Source organism: Rhinolophus sinicus, linkage group LG05 (assembly GCF_036562045.2).
Source record: "Rhinolophus sinicus isolate RSC01 linkage group LG05, ASM3656204v1, whole genome shotgun sequence".
In the NCBI taxonomy this organism is placed as follows: Eukaryota; Metazoa; Chordata; class Mammalia; order Chiroptera; family Rhinolophidae; genus Rhinolophus; species Rhinolophus sinicus.
The window spans coordinates 160,821,842-160,841,131 of NC_133755.1; the positions used below are offsets into that span (position 1 = coordinate 160,821,842).

The following is a 19,290-nucleotide window of genomic DNA, read 5'->3' on the forward strand; positions in this document are numbered from 1 at the left end:
AAGCAGAAGCCATGAATTAGGTAGCTTAGAGATCATGAATGATCATCCATTTATGTTGTCATTGTTTATAATTCTAACAGAACAAGTCTACCTAAAGTTACCATGGACTCTTGAAAACAACATTTTACAACTGATATCTCCAAAGTCATTCTTTTTAAGTGGATGCCTCCATCTAAAACCAGTGCAGATTTGCAGATTCCATTAAATATAATTTCTAACTCCGAATTCTCTTGAATTTAGCAAATTGGAATGTGGTTGCATTGGTGCATTAGTACTTAAATTGGCTGGTAATTGTCTTTAATTCCTTCTAGGAAACATAATCATTATATAATTACTTCCTGCAGGACTATGTGGTTAAAGACTGGGGAAATTAAGCCTTTACTGAAGAGAGAGTCTATTTGTGACTGGTGAAGCTGAAGGCTCATTAAAAGAACAATTTTAAAGAATGTGTTTAAACTTAGTTCCCATGTAATTTCCTGTGAATTGGAGTTCAGTCTAGTAACTTTGGCTAATTTTCAGATCGGTTAACTCATGCTCACACTTGCTGTCTTCTGTCTCAGATGACCCTGTCCTGTTTCTAGATGTAGAAATGGAAATGATATCCTTAAAGGGGTCTAAGGATATGGACCTGGGTTGTTTCAAACTCTTGCAAAAGACTTCTTTAAATTTACTTTTACGTTTGTTTTACATTTTTCTCCTGTTTTCTTTTTCTTTTTTAATTAAATTGATTGGAGTGACATTGGTTAGTAAAATTCTATAGGTTTCCAGTGTACAATTCTATAATAGAATATATCATCTATGTATCACATCGTGTGTTCACCACCCAGAGTCGGTTCTCCTCCCACCACCATATATTTGATCTCCTTTACCCTCATGTACCACCCCCCTGCCCCTTTACCTCCTGGTAACCGCTGAACTGCTGTGTCAGAGTTTTTGTTTGTTTCAGTTTTATATCCCACATGTAAGTGAAATCATATGGTTCTTGACTTTTTCTGACTTACTTTGCTTAGCTTGATAATCTCAAGATCCATCCATGTTGTCACAAATGGCAGTATTTCATCTTTTCTTATGGCAGAATAGCATTCCATTGTATATATGTTAACATCTTCTTTATCCAGTCATCTACCAAAGGACACTTTGGTTGTTTCCATGTCTTGGTCACTGTGAATAATGTCGCAATGAGCATAGGGGTACATACATCTTTATGGATAAATGTTTTCATATTTTGGGGGTAGATACCCAGAAGAGGGATTGCTGGGTCATATGGTAATTCTATTCTTAAGTTTTGAGGAACCTCCATACTGTTTTCCATTGTGGCTGCATCAATTTACATTCCCCCCAGCAGTGTATGAAGGGTCCTTTTTCTTCACAGCCTCTCCAACACTTGTTATTACTTGTCTTGTTAATAGCCATTCTAACAGGTGTGAGGTGTTGTCTCATTGTGGTTTTGATTTGCATTTCCCTCATAGCTAGTGAAGTTGAGCATTTTTCATACATCTATTGGCTATTTGTTTGTCTTCTTGGAAGAAGTGTCTGTTCAGATCCTCTGCCAATTTTTAAATTAGGTTGTTTTTTGTTGTGGAGTTGTATGAGTTCTTTATATATTTTGGCTATTAGCCCCTTATCAGAGGTGTTGTTTGCAAATATCTTCGCCCACTCGTTTGGTTGCTTCTTTGTTTTGTATATGGTTTCTTTTGTTGTACAGAAGTTTTGTATTTTGATATAGTCCCATTCATTTATTTTTGCTTTTACTTCCCTTGCCTTTCAGGTCAAGTTTATAAGATTCTCACTGAACCCACGGTCCATAAGTGTTTTATTTTTCCGTTACAAATTTATTTATGGAGGTGGCTAGATTTACAGTTTTTCATAGAGATTGTAAACAGTAAAACCTCACAAGTTCAGACTAGTTATGAGGAATAATTATATGAAAGAATAAATACCTAATGTAGATGTTTCATTTTAATGATTAGATAAGAATAATTTTTACTTAGCATCTTATAACTCCAACCCAGACAACTATAACCAGAATTGTAATGTTGCTTATCTATAATACAGTCTTTAAAATAGTTGTAAACAGTTTGTGTATGTAACAGTGAGCATTCCCTTCCCGTTTGTGCAAATCATGAATCCCAGTGTTTGCTTTCCAGGCCTGATAGAAGTCTGGGTCATCCTACTGGAGCAGCTCACAGCAGCTGTGTCCAACTGTCCACGTCAGCACCAACCCCCTACCTTGGACTTACTCTTTGAGCTCCTGAGAGATGTTACCAAAACACCTGGTAACTATTTCTATGTCTATCTTTTGGGGGGTTGTTACACATAACTTTTTTTCAGGAGGGTATTTCTGTGAGTGCCTGCCTGTTTTACTGCTGTGACCCTAGACAGTATAATAGGTGCTCAATAAGTATTTGTTGGATGGCTATGATGCAGTGATGTTTAACATATGTCCTATTATTGTTTATGGGTCTTCTCACCAGTCCATTTACAAATAGTGTGTGGTGGCCAGTTAGTTGAATGTGTGGAGCCCCACAGTAATCAGACCAAGGCTGTGGTATCAGTGTCTCTGTGAGCCACTTGGCTTTGCTCTGGTCCATACGTACAACCTTCCACTTCAGCCGGATCTCACATGCTCTTGGCCCCAGAGCTGTCAGTTGGCCTCACTGTGCCTACCATTGACATAAACAAACCACTCAAACACACATATATGCAGTATTAACACAGCAACATCTTGACTGTATAAAGGTCACAGGTGATTAGATTTTATAAAAGACATTTAGTGACAGTACCCTAATAGTACAGGAAAAGAATGGCCCGTGGGAATTTATTTCTTGTTCTGAATTAATCAAGGTTGGCATACACACTTACTTCCCAAGATTAAAGACATTTTTTATAGAGATTCTGGTTTTTACCAGCAGACTCAGAACCACTAATAAAACCACTCGTTAATTCCATAGTATAAGAGGTGTTTTGTATTCAACATGAACAGATGAAGACTTGATAATTGATACTATTTTAAGATCCACTGCAAAGTTTATATCAGAATTTTTTTCAGGAAAACTATCATAGCTACTCCAACATGTTAAAGAGTTAAAAGTTTTCCATCTAAGAATAAGCTGGTATTTTATAGAATTAATTATATGCCATTATTTCTAGATCTGTTTTATCGGTCAGTACCATTTTCTGCTTTCACATTGAGTGCTACTAAGTACGTGAAGAGAATTTAAACAAATAATTCTATGCCTAGAAACCAATCATCGAAGGAAATTAACAGTAATGAAGACAAAAAAATTGTATAAATAATGTTTGCTGAAGCATCTTGAATACCAGAAAAATTAGAAACACTCTAAATTGGTTAAGTAAATTATGATAAAAGCATATATATATTCTACAGACATTAAAATGAGTATTTGTGAGAAATATTTAATGATATGAATAATTGTTTATAAGGCATTATGTTAAAATATATAGTATTTTATATACATTTATATTCAGTACAATTCAACTTAATGAAATTTTATATACATTTATAAAAACACATGCATATATTCAAAAAGCACTAGAAGGAAATACATCAAAATATAATTTTTTTCTTTGTATTCTCATGTATATTCTGTTTGTTATAAAAAGAATGCCTTGCTTTTGTAATCAGAATTTTTAAAATCCATCAACATTTTCACAAAGATTTTCATTATGGCATTGTGTACAAATGAAAATATAGAAACATTTAAATGTCCATCAGTAAGGGAATAGGTAAGTAAACTGCTGCACATACATACTATAGAATAGTATGTGGCAATAAAAATGAGAACTATCTGATTTTGCCAACACAGAATGATCTCTGGCACACATTGTTAAGGGTGAAAAAATCAGTATGTAGACCAAGGTTTACATTATTCATATAAAAATAAAAACAAACAAAACTACATTTCTCTGTTTCATATAAATATACGTACATTTTAAGGGTACTTTCTCCATTTCCTATAAATATATGTACTTACATTTTAAGGGTATTTTCTTATATGCATATAGGTATCTGTTTACTTCTGGGGACTAAGCAGTTGATCAAGTAATAATTAAACTTTATCAGTATTATTTGGAGTTTTATGAGTTTATTCATGATTATTTGCATAAGTAAAATCATGCAGAATCAAAAGAGAAAAATGTCATCAAAGACCTCTGTTCCCCAATCAGCAATAAATTCTCTTTCCTTGCACCTTCTCAGAGAACACGCAGCTCCTTTAAAAGAGCTCAGTAATGCCAAGAGACGGCGAAGAACTTCCCTTTTATTACAGGAGAGTTGCTGAGATCACAATTCTGATGCTGACTTTTCTTTTTCAGGACCAGGGTTTGGCATCTATGCAGTTGTTCATCTTCTCCTTCCTGTGATGTCCCTTTGGCTCCGTCGTAGCCATAAAGACCATTCTTACTGGGATGTGGCCTCTGCTAATTTCAAGCATGCCATTGGTCTGTCCTGTGAGCTGGTGGTGGAGCACATTCAAAGTTTCATACACTCAGGTATCCACAGCACCCAAGCAGTCCATGCTGAGTATTTCCTTAGTAGGCAGCATCATTGTCTAAAAGTGCTTAGTAAGAAACTAATGCAAATACCAATGCATGATTTTTGTCCTAGGAATTACTAAAATAGAATTACATGGTCAATGCCAGTCATTAATAGTAGATTGTCAAAAAGAAAATTGGTACCCATTTGTCCTGTACAAAATTATCAAACAGAATACTTAAAATACATGTGTGGCTAAAAATAAAATGCCTAATAAGGTCTAGGATACTTGTGCGTTAGGAGAGGGGAAGCAAGTTCAAGTACATAATAAGAAAAAGAATTATCCCTGTAGCATAGGAGTGAGGGAGAGGGTGTACCCTAGTGTCCTGTTTCATCTGAGGAGGTTAAGTGGAGGAGGCAAGGCTTTAGAAAAGATGGAAATTATGGGCAAGAAGTTGCTTAACAGGTTAGGGGTGAAGAGAAGGCTCTTAATATATGTAGCAGTTTGAAAAAGATTTGAAAGTGTGAGGTGGGCAGGATGAAGTTGGCAGATGGACAGGGAGCTAGAAGCAGGGGAAATATGTCAGCTGTGGTATTGGTGGAGCAATATTTATGAAATATAGATTCTTGCTCATGATTCTTGCCATGGGGAGATCTGGAAATCTGAGAGCAGAAGAAATATTGCTGCTAGCTCTAGAGGTTACAAAGAAATGGGAAAGGCATGCAGAAGTATACAAAAAGAGGTGAGGTAAGAGGCTCCCTTGTTGGAGGGGTTAGAGAAACTAAAGAGAAGGGAGAGTCGAAGAGAGATAAGAAATGTGCTTCTACTAAGCTTAGTAAGGAAAATGTGTCCTGCCAAAAAAATAAAGAAAGAAAAGCAAAAACTAATTGAGAAAGGAAAGTGGGTGTTTCTACAGGTAGGCGGTAACTGTATCCCTAGGGGTAGTTGTTCTGGGCCGGGTCATTGCTTTACGCGGCATAGGACCCTGGAGGATTCTACTGAAAACTGGTCCCTTGGTATCACAAGGAGTTTGAGGAAAAGAATGCTGACGTATTCCTTGAGTGGGGCAAACAGAATGTGATTGTTGGAAGTGTTATTCTTTTTAATCTGTGGCTAGTGTGCAGACTGAAGACTGAAAGGTTCAAGAAGTAGTCGAACAAGAGACATTTTGTTTTCCAAGAGCATTTAATTCAACATAATTTGACTGTCATCAGTAAGGAAAGTATGTTTTATTTCCCCCCAACCCCCACTTTTTTTAAGAATTAAAATTTTTTACTAGCAAGTATTCAGGCTACATAATACCATGTGTTCTATTCCGCTTAAGTAGATAAATTATATGCTTAACTTTGAAAAATGTATATCAACACATAAAAGTGAACCACATATTTCATCTTAATATATCTAGAAATGGATATTATATATATTTTTATCACTCAGACTTTCCTCTTTTGCCATAGATGTCCTTTCAACCCATTCCTTTGCAGTAGCATTGAGTGAAGTCTTGATTTTGCTTTTTCCTTCAGACATCAGGTATGAGAGCATGATCAACACCATGTTGAAGGACCTCTTTGAGTTACTGGTAGCGTGTGTGGCCAAGCCCACAGAAACCATCTCCAGAGTGGGCTGTTCCTGTATTAGGTGAGAAAAGATTCCTTGGCTCTCTACAATATGGGAGTTTTTATTATGCAATCCAAGGGAATTAAATTATCCTTTAGCAATCTACTTTTTAGATTGTTTACTTATAAGTAAAAATGACTTTTGTAAGTAAAAATGACTATATGCTAACAATAGTTCTTCATTTCAGTGTTCAGTCAGCAAATATTTATTACGTAGTTATTACACTCTGTGGCACAGATAGTGAGGTAAGCCAAGGTCCCTACCCTCAAAAAGCTTATAGCCTATTCTAAAGGACATAACAGAGAGTCATGTGCAAAATGATAATAGTAAAGAGTAACTGTAAATGCCAAGTAAGGACAGGAGGGGGGTAGGGTGTCAGCAGGGCTCTTTGTAGTAGTGACACTTGGTCAGGTCCCCCAGAGTGTGCAAGCTTTTGATAAATGGAGACTGTATAAGCAGGAGAACAGCATAAACAAATGCACAGAGATTATAAGAACTATAAGTGACAAGAGGAGTTTTTGTTGTTTGTTATTTGTAAAGGAGGAGTGGACAACGGGGCTAGAATGGAAGAATTAGTACAGAATATATACAGTCTTGCCTGCAGGCATGAGTTTAAACATTGGCCTATTTGTAATGGGGACCCATTGATATTTTTTCATTAAAATGGTCTAGGAAGCAGTTTTATGACAATGCCTGAAGGCAAGAGTGGTAAGAGGCAGGGAGACTTGTAAGGAAACTCTGGGTAAAAATCTATGTATGTGTCTGTACGGGTCTAAATTTTGTGGCAATAAAAATGTGTGAATCTAAGACTTCTTTCCTTGCTTCTTTTGGCAGGTACGTCCTCGTGACAGCGGGCCCTGTGTTCACTGAAGAAATGTGGAGGCTGGCCTGCTGCGCTCTGCAGGATGCATTCTCCGCCACACTCAAGCCAGTGAAGGTAAATTGCTCAGGAGAGAAAGCCAGAGCGGGTTCCAGTCTTCCTTAGCTCCCTCGTGCCGTCAATTTGGCCACCTGGATCCTGCCTTATTCCTCCTAGCAGGCCGTCTCACTTAAAATCTTGCAGCGGGTAAAGAAGTTGCTGGATCAGTACTTTTGTCACAGACGCAGTGACGAGGTCCGATCCAAGACAAGGCCTGGAGCCATGAACCCGGATGCCCCCAGTGAATGACTGCTGTGTTTCTCCCTAGGATCTGCTGAACTGCTTCCACAGCAGCACCGAGGGCTTCAGTGGGGAAGGCTGCCAGGTGAGGGTGGCGGCCCCTTCTTCCTCCCCCAGTGCTGAGGCCGAGTACTGGCGCATCCGAGCTATGGCTCAGCAGGTAAGGGCTGGCTGACTTACTGCTGGAACCCTCCTGAAGGTCTCACATCACCAAACAGCCTGGCAGAGTATAGAGTAGTACGGCCCCTTAAGTAGTCCTGACAGCAGAAGTCCTAATTAACTACTTATTCTTGTGGTGGATAGAATATGATACCAAACAGATGTCACAATCAGAGAAGATCTTCTACTAGCCCCTCTTTAATTACTTTTAATAAATAATAAACATCAATACCTGGTCTTCGGAGTGTAATGAACTGTCACGTGGTAGAAGTGGCAGTGTCATTAGTGTCGGCATCTAACATTTATTGAGTGTTTGCTCTTCTGTTCCATTAATATGTCCACATATTAATTCATTTAATTCTCTCAACAAACATACCAGGTGGGAAACCATTATCAAGCTCATTGTAGGGGTGAGAAAATGAATAGAGAGAGTAAGCCATTTGCCATGGCTATCCAGCTAATCCCTGTGGAGTCAGGTCAAAGACGGTAGAGCGCTGAACGGTACCTTTGTGCACCCATGCAGGTGTTTATGTTGGATACCCAGTGCTCACCAAAGACTCCAAACAACTTTGATCATGCTCAGTCCTGTCAGCTCATTATTGAGCTGCCTCCCGATGAGAAGCCGAATGGACACACCAAGAAAAGGTAAGCAGCTACGCTTAAACACATAGAGCTTTTAAAGAGGGAAGTTTCTTTAGTCCCAGTTCTTGGTCATTGTAATCTAAGCATTTGACAAGAATACTGAAAACATTTGTAGAGTCATCTAACAAAGGTTTTCATAGAAAATTGTTAGCCTGTTAACCATATTTCCCACATTTCATAGATATTAGTTTGTAGTGCTGCCATAACGAAGTACCATAGACTGCATGGCTTAAACAACAGACATTTATTTTCTCACAGTTCTGGAGGCTAGAAGATTGAGACTGAGGTGTCAGCAGGGTTGGTTTCTTCTGGGGCTTCTGCCCTTGGCTTCTCCCTATGTCTTCATGTGATCTTTTCTCTGTACCTGTCTGTGTCCTACTCTCCTCTTCTTTTAAGGATACCAGTCATATTGAATTAGGGTCCACCCTAAAAACCTCATCTTAACCTAATTATTTCTTTAAAGACATTTCTCCAAAGATAGTGACATTCTAAGGTGCTGTGAGTTAGGATTCAATATTTGAATTTGGTGGTGGTGGGGGGGTGGTACACAATTAAATTTGTCTATAGCATCATACATCCTATTATAACATTTTTAAAATAATTGTAATTTGACCTATGATTCATATTGTTTCAGTGAGAAATACATAAACTTCTCATGAGCAATACCACTGTCAGGAGACATAAAGATCTGTGCCCTGACACAGAAACTTGTTCTTTGGAAATACAGGCATACCTCAGAGATTTTGCGAGTTTGGTTTCAGACCCCCACCGCAATAAAGCAAGTCATCATCTTTTTGTGGGTGGAGGATCTTGCCTTCAATTTGTAAATAAACGCATCTGTGATTGCAATAAAACGAGGCATGCCTGTACCATCATCCTGCTTAAAACTACTGTTCCTAGACTTGATGATGAAGGCAATTTCTGAAGACTTACATTTTTAAACTTCTAGTACACGAATAGTAATGATGATAAATATGTGAGCACTATAGCTGAAGTACAGGGGCCAGGTATTTTCACTCCCATTTGTCTATGAGGAAACATTCAGAGAGACTGAGCCACTTATCCAGTTATCCACGTAACTGCGACATGGTGGAGTCACCATCAAAACCATTTCTATTTTAAGGACAGTGTGTGATTTTTCTAAATGTCAGCTGATTAGTAGAGCAGTTTGGTACAACCATTTTGGTGAAGTTTGCAGATACAAATTTTTTAGTCAAGTGTGTGGTGTATACACTTGTGGAAGTTTCAAGAGTTATAAAGAATGAATAAAAACTAAAATAACTGTGAACCTGTCACTCATCTTCAGAAGTAGAACTTCGAATTTCCCACGTACGCCTCCCCAATTCCCACCGTGTTTCCCTCCACTGCCAGTCACTTGTTTTTTTGAAGTATTGGTCATTTTTATCTATATTAGGTACCAAATATTGTACTCCTTTTCACATCTTTAAAGCATTGCTCTATTTCACAATTTCAGTTCTTTTCCTACCTATTATTCAAGGATCAGCTGTACCCTAACCTATGAATCTGTTTATCTCTGATACTGGCATTAGTATGTTGTAAGTCAGAACCTTGTTATACAACTTAGTCTCAATTATCCAATCTGGAGACTTGCTGTCCTTTACACTTTGCATCAGAAGCAGGAAGGGAAGGTGTAAGTTTCACTACTTTGTAGCTTCACCACCTTCTTAAAGGGCGTGTTCAGAACAAGGTAGAAACACTTGGGTACCACAAATTCAGATCTTGGCTCCTATAAGCATAGATGATTAAGAGTTACTTATTTATAAAGCTATTTTACTTTTTGGACTGTTTCTGAAATGTTTATCTCTTTATGATTTCTTTAGTATTGCTTTATTGTCCACTCCATTTTCTTACTGCTGCATCATTTAGCTAGAACCTAAAGTAAGGATATTGTCTGTCCTTTCTCACATGGACAGTTAGCAATTTATATCCTAAAGCATCAAAGTGAATATCTTAGTTGATAAAGGTACTCCATAATGCAAATATGGCCATGCATCAGCCCTCTTTTTAAATGTTTGCTGGTAAAGGGCTTTCCATTTCTCAGGGATGGTAATAGAAAATCTCCTGTGGTATATGGTGTTTATATCTTTAGAAAGCTGACCAAACTCACCCTTCTGGTTGTGCTTCCTACTTCAGGAATCCAGGCTGCCAGGGGAGTGGGGTTGAAGTGTCAGAGCCATTTCCCAAGGAGAGCATTTCCTCCAGGCAGTGGTCTGTTCAGGCGTCTGCATGGAGAACCAGTCTGTTTTGTTATTGGGTTTGTTTTGGAGATCTGCTGAGCGCTACTCACACCAGACATTTTCCTAGGCCCCGGTGACAGGAAGATGAGTAAGATACTGCCCTGGCCCATGAGGGCTTCACAGTGTAGTGGGGAAGACAGGGCTGGAAGGATTTCCCTTCGTAGTTAGGCTCTCACATTTTAGACATGAAGCACTAAACCCACTTAGTGCCTGTCAGAGCCTTCTTCTTCAGAAACATGCATACTCAGCGTTCCAAATGCCTTAAGTAACTTATGGAAAATTAAGTAGGAGCTGAGGACAGCTGGGGGAATGGGGAATTGTTGTTTAATGGGGACAGAGTTTCTATTGGGGATGATGAAAAAAGTTCTAGAAATAGGGGTGACCGTTAGCCAATATTGTGTATGCACTTAATGCCCTGAATTGTACCTTTTACAATGGTTAAAATAAGTAAGTTTTTTTTTTTTGTGGTAAAATATACGTAAGACATAAAATTATTAAATGATTTGTTAGAACAGGTTACTGTTTGTGAATGACAGTTCTTTGCTACTGCCTCATTCCGTTTTTGCTGAGCATGTTTTCCCTCAGCATACCACGGCACAAAGGGCAAGGTCAGCTTTAAATGTATGCAAAGACTTTGTTTTTTCTCTGCTAGTTAAAAAAGTACTTTTCCAGTGATGTCAGTGTCATAGTGGAGTGAGACAACCCATTTGTATCTCTTTTTCAATCTACAATTAATCAGACATCAATAACCCAACAGATGTTCCTCTGCTCAACACACTACACCTCCTGAAAGATCCACACATCTGAAGTTGGGCGGATTGGAACACATAGGGGAGGAAGTACAGGGATAGACCCAGCCCCCAGCTGCTGCAGCTAAGCCCATGCCCCAAGCAAATGCTCTGGAAGTGAAGGAATCAGGGGGTAGCCTCCATACCACAGCCCGGGGGTGGGTCAAAGAGGCAGCATTGGCACCCAAGAATCAGCTCCCTCCCCCAGTTACAGTGGTATTTGCATGTCCATGGCTTTCCTGATAAAGAACAGCAGTACCAGTAGTCATAGAGAAACAGATAGCAGCTCCTCCCCACAACCTGCCACATCCTCTCACCATGGTGATGATGCCCTGATCCCCATGTGACCCAAACACAGCAAGGGTACCCACCATCCTGCTCACACAGGTGACAACTCCCACAATGGCAATTCAACTTGGTGAATTGCTAAAATCAAAAGGGGACCTAAATAATAAAGGTGTACACTACTTCAGATGCACCAGCAGAGGAACAATCCATCAAGCACCATGAACAACCAAGGTAACACAGTAGCACAAAAAGAAAATGACAATTCTCCAGTAATCAAACTCAAAGTCAAAGAATAATGTGATCTAAATGATAAAGAATTCAAAATAACAGTCATTAAGAAACTCAATGAGATACAAGAAAATTCAGAAAGACAGTTCAATGAGCTCAGGAACAAAACTAATGAACAGAAGGAGCATTTTACCAAAGAAATTGCAACTCTGAAAAAGAACCAAACAAATTCTGGAGAAGAAGAACTCAATAAATGAGATGAAGAAGGCAAAAGAAAGCATTGGAAATAGAGCAGACCATATGGAAAAAATAATTAGTGAGATAGAAAATAGAAAGATAGAAAGGATTCAGGTGGAAAAGAAGAAATAAATTGTTTTTAAAATGAAAGAACTCTATGAGAACTACCTGACTACATTAGAAAGGGCAACATAAGGATAATGGGTATCCTAGACGGAAAAGAGAGGAAGAAGAGAATAGAGAGACTGTCCAAAGAAATAATCAACGAGAACTTCCCAAAGCTGGGGAAGGAACTGAACATACAAGTACAAGAAGCTAACCAAACACCTAATTATCTCAAAGCAAAAAGACTTTCTCTAAGACATATTAGATTAAAGGTGTCAAAAGTCAATGATAAAGGAAGAATTCTCAAGACAGCCAGGATTATAAAGGACCATAACCTGCAAAGGGAACCCTATTAGTCTATCATCAGATTTCTCAGCAAAAATATTACAGACCAGGAAAGAGTGGAATGCTGTATTCAAAATGTTGAAATATTGAAACCACCAACCAAGAATATTCTCTCTATCAAAGTTATCCTTCAGACATGAAGAGAAATAAAGGTTTTCCCAGAAAAACAAGAGCTGAGGGAATTTATTGCCACAAGACCTACATTACAAGAAATGTTAGAAAGAGATGTTTTACCTGAAACAAAGAGACAAAAAGCACACAAAACTTTGAGAAAGGTGACAAACAGATAGAGAAAACTGCAACTCTATTTCAGAATATGGTGTTAAACAATTATTACAAAAGATAAAAAAGCATTTTAAAAAATAGCGATTTCAGTTTGGTGATGAATGCACAACATAAAAAGGGATAATTTGTGACAACAAAATATAAAAGGACACAACTTTACAGGCAAATGAAGATAAGATGCTATCAGAAGAAAAAGGACCATTTTGTCTATGATACATTTTATACAAACTTCATGTTAACCACAAAACAAAAATACAGAGCTGAGACATAAAACATAAAAAAAAGAATAAACAGAAAAATCATCATAGAAAACCACAAAACTAAAATAGCAGACAGAAACACAAGGGGAAAGAAACAATGGAGACACAGAGTAATCAGGAAACAAAAGATAAAATGGGAGTAGTAAGTCCTCACATATCAATAATCAATAATCATCCTAAATATAAAAGGACTGAATCTACCAGTGGGAAAGCACAGAGTAGTGGGATAGATTATAAAACAAGACCCAACTATATGATGCCTTTAGGACCCCATCTCACCTCCAAAGGCAAACATAGGCTCTAAATGAAGTGGTGGTATCCAGGGAAAATCAGGTGTATCCATACTTGTATCAGACAAAATAGACTTCAAGAGAAAAAAGGGGATGAGACAAAGATAAACATTTTATAATTATAAAGGGGACATCCACCAAGAAGACATGACATTTGTTAATATATATGTATCCAACTTAGTAGCACCAAAAAATATAAAGCAAGTATTAACAGATCTAAAGGGATAAATACAGCAACATAGTAATAGTAGGAGACTTTAACACCTCACTTACGCCAATGAATAGATCATATAGAGAGCAAATTTAAGCATATTAAAATCAAAAGAGATATGAGAGACTTCTGGTCAAGATGGCAGGGTAGGTAAACATTGTGCTCACCTCCCCCTTCTACATCAAAATTGTAACTAAACTACAGAACAACCATCATTGAGAACTGCCTGAAGTCTAGCTGAAGAGAAGTCCTATAACTAAGGATATAAAGAACAAGCCACATTGAGATTGGTAAGAGGGGTGGAGACACAAAACAGGCTGGTTCTTTGAAAAGATAAACAAAATTGACAAACCTTTAGGTAGACTCTCTAGGGAAAATAGAGAAGACGCAAATAAAATCAGCAATAAAACAGAAGTTACAACAGATACCACAGAAATACAAAGAATCATAAAAGAATACTATGAAAGGTTAAGTGCCACCACATTGAACAAGTTGGAAGAAACGGATAAATTCTTAGAATCATCCAACCTTCCTACACTAAATCAGGAAGAAATAGAAAATCTGAATAGATCGATTACTAATAAGGAAATTGAAACAGTAACCAAAAATCCTCCCACAAAAGTCCAGGACCACGTGGCTTCACTGGTGAATTGTACTAAATATTCAAAGAAGAGTTAATATATATTCTTCTCAAACTCTTCCAAAAAAGGAAGAAGCAAGAATGCTTCCTGACTCATTTTATGAGGCCAACATTACCCTAATAACAAAATCAGGCAGGGACACCACAAGAAAAGAAAATTACAGGCCAATATCTCTGATGAACCTAGATGCATCAAACCTCAACAAGATATTAGCAAAGCAAATACAACAATACATTAAAAGGATCATACAAAAGGTGTATGAAGAGAAGTCCTATAACTATAATCAAGTAGGATTTATTTAAGGATGCAAGGATGGTTCAACATCTGCAAATCTATGTGACACACCACATTAACAGAATGAAGGATAAAAATCATATGGTCATCTCAATAGATTTCAGAAAAAGCATTTGACAGATACACCATCCGTTTATAAAAACTTTCAATAAAATGGGTATGGAAGGAAAGTAGCTCAACATTTTAAGGTCCATAATAGACAAACCCACAGCTAACATCATAGTCAATGGTGAAAAACTGAAAGCTTTTCCTCTAAGATCTGGAACAAGACAAGGATGCCCACTCTCACCACTCCACTCAGCATAGTACTAGAAGTCCTAACCACAGCAATCAGGCAAGAAAAAGCAATAAAAGGAATCCAAATTGTAAAGGAAGAAATAAAACTGTCACTATTTGCAGATGACATGAAGTTATATATAGAAAACCCTAAAGAATCCACCATAAATCTATTAGAAATAAATACAGTGAAGTTGCAATATACAAAAATCAATATACAGAAATCTGTTGCATTTCTATATACTAATGATGAACTATCACAGAGAGAAATGAAGTGAACAATCCCATTTACAATCACAACAAAAGCTATAAAATGTCTAGGAATAAACTAGCATAGGAGATGAAAATCCTGCACACTAAAAACTAGAAAACATTGTTGAAGAAAACTAAAGAAGACACAAAGAAATGAAAAGATATTCCATGTTCATAGATTAGAAGAATTAACATTGTTAAAATGTTCATACTACCTAAAACACTCTACAGATTAAGTATAATCCCTATGAAAATCCCAATGGCATTTTTCACAGAAATAGAACCAACAAAATTCTAAAATTTGTATGGAATCACAAAAGGCTCTGAATAGTCAAAGCAAGCCTGAAAAAAAAGAACAAAGCTGGAGGTATCACACTCCCCAATTTCAAACAATATTACAAAGCTATAGTAATCAGAATAATATGGTATTGGCAGAAAGACAGACATGCAAATCAATGGAACAAAATTGAGATCCCAGAAATAAACCCACACATATATCAACAACTAATTTATGACAAAGGAGGCAAGAATATACAGTGGAGAAAGGAAAGTTTCTTTAATAAATGGTGTTGGGAAAACTGGGCAGCCATATGCAAAAGAATGAGACTATACCACTCTATTATACCACACACAAAAAATAACTCAAGATGGATTAAAGACTTGAATGTAATACTGAAACAATAGAATACATAGAAGAAAACATAGGGACTAAACTTCTGGACATCAGTCTTAATGATGTTTATGTGAATTCAACTCTAAAGGCAAGGGAAACAAAAATATTCCAAGATTTGATAGACATTATTAACATAATGTTTGCACCTTTGAAATCAGTGTTTTTAATAAGCATCGTCATAATATGATATTCCAGTTATGAGAACTAGTCGCAACGTAATGGCCTTAAGCTATTTTCATGGAATTCTAAGAGCAATAAACAGAACATGAAACCATAAATGCCAAACCACACTGGGGAATTAAAATGTTCAGTAAACATAGTACCTGGAATTGAAATTGTTTTCTTAGTAGAAGAATTCAGCCAAACAAAAGGGGTCAGTGTTGCTTAGAAGCAACATGTGCTTCTAAAGCTGCCTTATCCTGTCTGCGCCCTGATTAAGAGAAGCAGAAGTTGTCATAGTGATTGGTGGGCTGTGCCTGCCTCTCAACCAGGAGTCCTGGCCAGATGTCTAGGGAGGATTCTCCCTCCCCGAGCTCTCCGTTCCAGGAAGCTGACCTGAGAGGCATCTCAGTGGATCCAAATGAGCACGCAGGGCCCACAAAGAGTCTTATGATCATGATGGCAGAAAAGGATGCTGAAGAAAATTAGTGTGTGTTGAGAGACCGCTTTCTCTCCAAGGTTTGTGTTAGAAAGCTCTGAGTTAAATTTATTTCTTAATTTTGCAAATGTTAACCCATAATAACTCTAATGTTAAAACTTTTCAATGTTTGGTTCTTCTCTATGTCACATGCTAGAAGCACTGAAGTTTTTACATATATGCATCTAAAGCATTAACATTTAACCCCAGTAAACTGGTTTGGTCCTTAGAAATCTAGACTTCCATAAGATTGCTAAAAACTGGGTTTAAGAAAAAAAATCCAGTAAAAATTAATAAAATTCAACAGAAAATGTTACTTTTTTATGTGATATGTTTTCATTTATTACAACTAGAAAATAAAATAAAATGTGTCCTATCACATAATTGTGCCTATATTAAAAAGTTTTTACAAAACTCTTCTACTTTTTCCTAAGGCTTGTAGATAATTGTTAATTCTGCATCCTAACATATTCTATATCTCCTAGATTTTAAAAAGTGTCAGGAATTCCATTAATCATGATTTAAATGGTTATTGTGGAATGGTCTTTTGTATGGAACACATTAAAATGCAAGAGATTTAGTTGGTAATTTTGCAGATGGCATTCTGAAATGTGTAACATTTGAATCACTTTAAAATATCTCACGTAAGGCAGAAAGCTACTAATCAACCCCTTTCTTTCATTTGAAGTGTTTCTTTCAGGGAAATTGTGGTGAGCTTACTATCTCATCAAGTGTTACTCCAGAACTTATATGATATCTTGTTAGAAGAGTTTGTCAAAGGCCCCTCTCCTGGAGAGGAGAAGACAATCCAAGTGCCCGAAACCAAGCTGGCTGGCTTCCTCAGATACATCTCCATGCAGAACCTGGCTGTCATATTTGACCTGCTGCTGGACTCATACAGGACGGCCAGGGAGTTTGACACCAGCCCTGGGTTGAAGTGCTTGCTGAAGAAAGTGTCTGGCATCGGAGGTGCTGCCAACCTCTACCGCCAGTCTGCAATGAGTTTTAACATCTATTTCCACGCACTGGTCTGCGCTGTTCTGACCAATCAAGAAACCATCACTGCTGAGCAAGTGAAAAGAGTCCTTTTTGAGGATGACGAGAGAAGCACGGATTCGTCACAGCAGTGTTCATCAGAAGATGAAGACATTTTTGAGGAGACTGCCCAGGTGAGCCCCCCAAGAGGCAAGGAGAAGAGGCAGTGGAGGGCCCGGATGCCCTCTCTAAGTGTACAGCCCGTTAGCAATGCAGACTGGGTATGGCTAGTCAAGAGGCTTCACAAGCTGTGCATGGAACTGTGCAATAACTACATCCAGATGCACTTGGACCTGGAAAACAGTATGGAGGAAGCACCCATCTTCAAGAATGACCCATTCTTTATCCTTCCCTCCTTCCAATCAGAGTCATCCACCCCATCCACTGGGGGGTTCTCAGGGAAAGATACACCTTCTGAGGATGACCGAAGTCAGACACGGGATCACATAGGCGAGCCTCTGAGCCTGAGGGGCGGCAGTGGGGATACGCTGCTGCTACCCCCGAGCCCCAAGGTGGAGAAGAAGGACCCCAGCCGGAAGAAAGAGTGGTGGGAAAATGCGGGTAACAAAATCTACACTATGGCAGCTGACAAAACCATTTCAAAGTTGATGACTGAATACAAAAAGAGGAAACAGCAGCATAACTTGCCCACATTCCCCAAAGAGGTAAAAGTTGAGAAGAAGGGAGAGCCACTGGGTCCGAGGGGCCAAGACTCCCCGCTGCTTCAGCGTCCCCAGCACTTGATAGACCAAGGACAGATGCGGCACTCCTTTAGTGCGGGCCCTGAGCTGCTGAGACAGGAGAAGAGGCCCCGCTCCGGCTCCACCGGGAGCTCCCTGAGTGTCTCTGTGAGAGACGCCGAAGCACAGATCCAGGTGGGTACCTGCAGGCCAGAGTGCCAGGAGGCTCTCCCGGCAATGCAGTGGGGGAAGCTGGCTCTCTAATGACAGACGTGTTCCCCTCCAGAGCACTCATGCACATTCTAAGATTTGATAGACACCTATAGGAGACCCAATTTCTCTCCAAAGCCAGACAGGTAGGATCTGATCTGGGGCAGTGTATCAGTGTGAAACTGACATTTTATTCCTAGATAATTTCAGGAATTGTTTTTCGGGGTTATAACAGATATTGTTGAGAATTAGGAACCCACCTGTATAAACAAGATGAAGCTAAAGCTTATGAAATGGATGTCCTTTAACTGGCATGGAGTTCTGAGCTTACTATTTGAAGATGCACTGAATAAAATCTGTAGTTAATGAAGAATTCTATAAAGGAAAAAGGCAGAGTTCATATTATTACATGGTTATACCAAGGAATTGTTTTCATCTTAGGTTTTTCTAACCCATCTGGAGCACATAAAAATTCTCATTCCACAGAAGGCTTTGAGTGTTCCTGTTCTTTCATATATTTAATATTTGTAATTCCATCATACGTTAAAAAATGAACTTGAGAAGAAAACAGGGTTGGTACTGTTTTGTTCAATTTAAGAATAGATGACATGGGAAAAAAGAAATAGAGGGATCTAAGGTCACAGAGAGCCCTTGGAAAATAATCTGACATTTACCTTAAATTGTGGATTCCTGTCACAGGCATACATTAGGTGATCTTGGGCCCTAGAATTCTATGAACCTATACAGAAATGTGTATTTTGAATGAACATAAAATTGGAATTAGTATGAATCTCTTGCAAGATGCATTGTTTTCCTCTAAAGTAACTTGAACGTAGAACTAAACTTCATAATTCAGAATCCACAAAAATCATCTTAGACTAAATTTGAAAGAGTCTAGTCAAACTTGAGATGTATGGTTATTCTTTAACAGATGACCTTCTAGACAAATAACATATCTTAATGATTGCTTTTCAGGTCTAGGAGATTTGCTTATGATTTTAAAAGTTATCCTAAATTAAAGTAGACCTATTTCAAGTTTTCTAGGCATTATTATAGTGACTACTGATTAAAAGTGTCATATGTCCTATGGAAATCTCATTATGAGCAAGCAAGAGTGTGTTTAAAAATCTGAGGAGTAAATAAGATTTTTGTACTTTGTGAAAGCTGAAGATAAGTTAATGCTAGATAAGTCTTGCCATTGATTGCATATGTGAAATTAAAATG

General features: G+C 38.0%; 1 protein-coding gene across 3 annotated transcripts in view; it reads left to right on the forward strand.

The window, feature by feature from the left end:
- Nucleotides 1-19,290, forward strand: part of ARFGEF3 (ARFGEF family member 3) — a 151,562-nt gene that overhangs the window by 130,018 nt on the left and 2,254 nt on the right. For all 3 annotated transcript variants that reach the window (XM_019732728.2, XM_074333628.1, XM_019732729.2), the window contains 7 exons: nucleotides 2,148-2,276; nucleotides 4,336-4,512; nucleotides 6,020-6,134; nucleotides 6,948-7,050; nucleotides 7,301-7,432; nucleotides 7,955-8,076; nucleotides 16,830-18,051. In XM_019732728.2, the coding sequence (XP_019588287.2) occupies nucleotides 2,148-2,276; nucleotides 4,336-4,512; nucleotides 6,020-6,134; nucleotides 6,948-7,050; nucleotides 7,301-7,432; nucleotides 7,955-8,076; nucleotides 16,830-18,051 (2,000 nt within the window). The remainder of the gene's footprint in view (nucleotides 1-2,147; nucleotides 2,277-4,335; nucleotides 4,513-6,019; nucleotides 6,135-6,947; nucleotides 7,051-7,300; nucleotides 7,433-7,954; nucleotides 8,077-16,829; nucleotides 18,052-19,290) is intronic.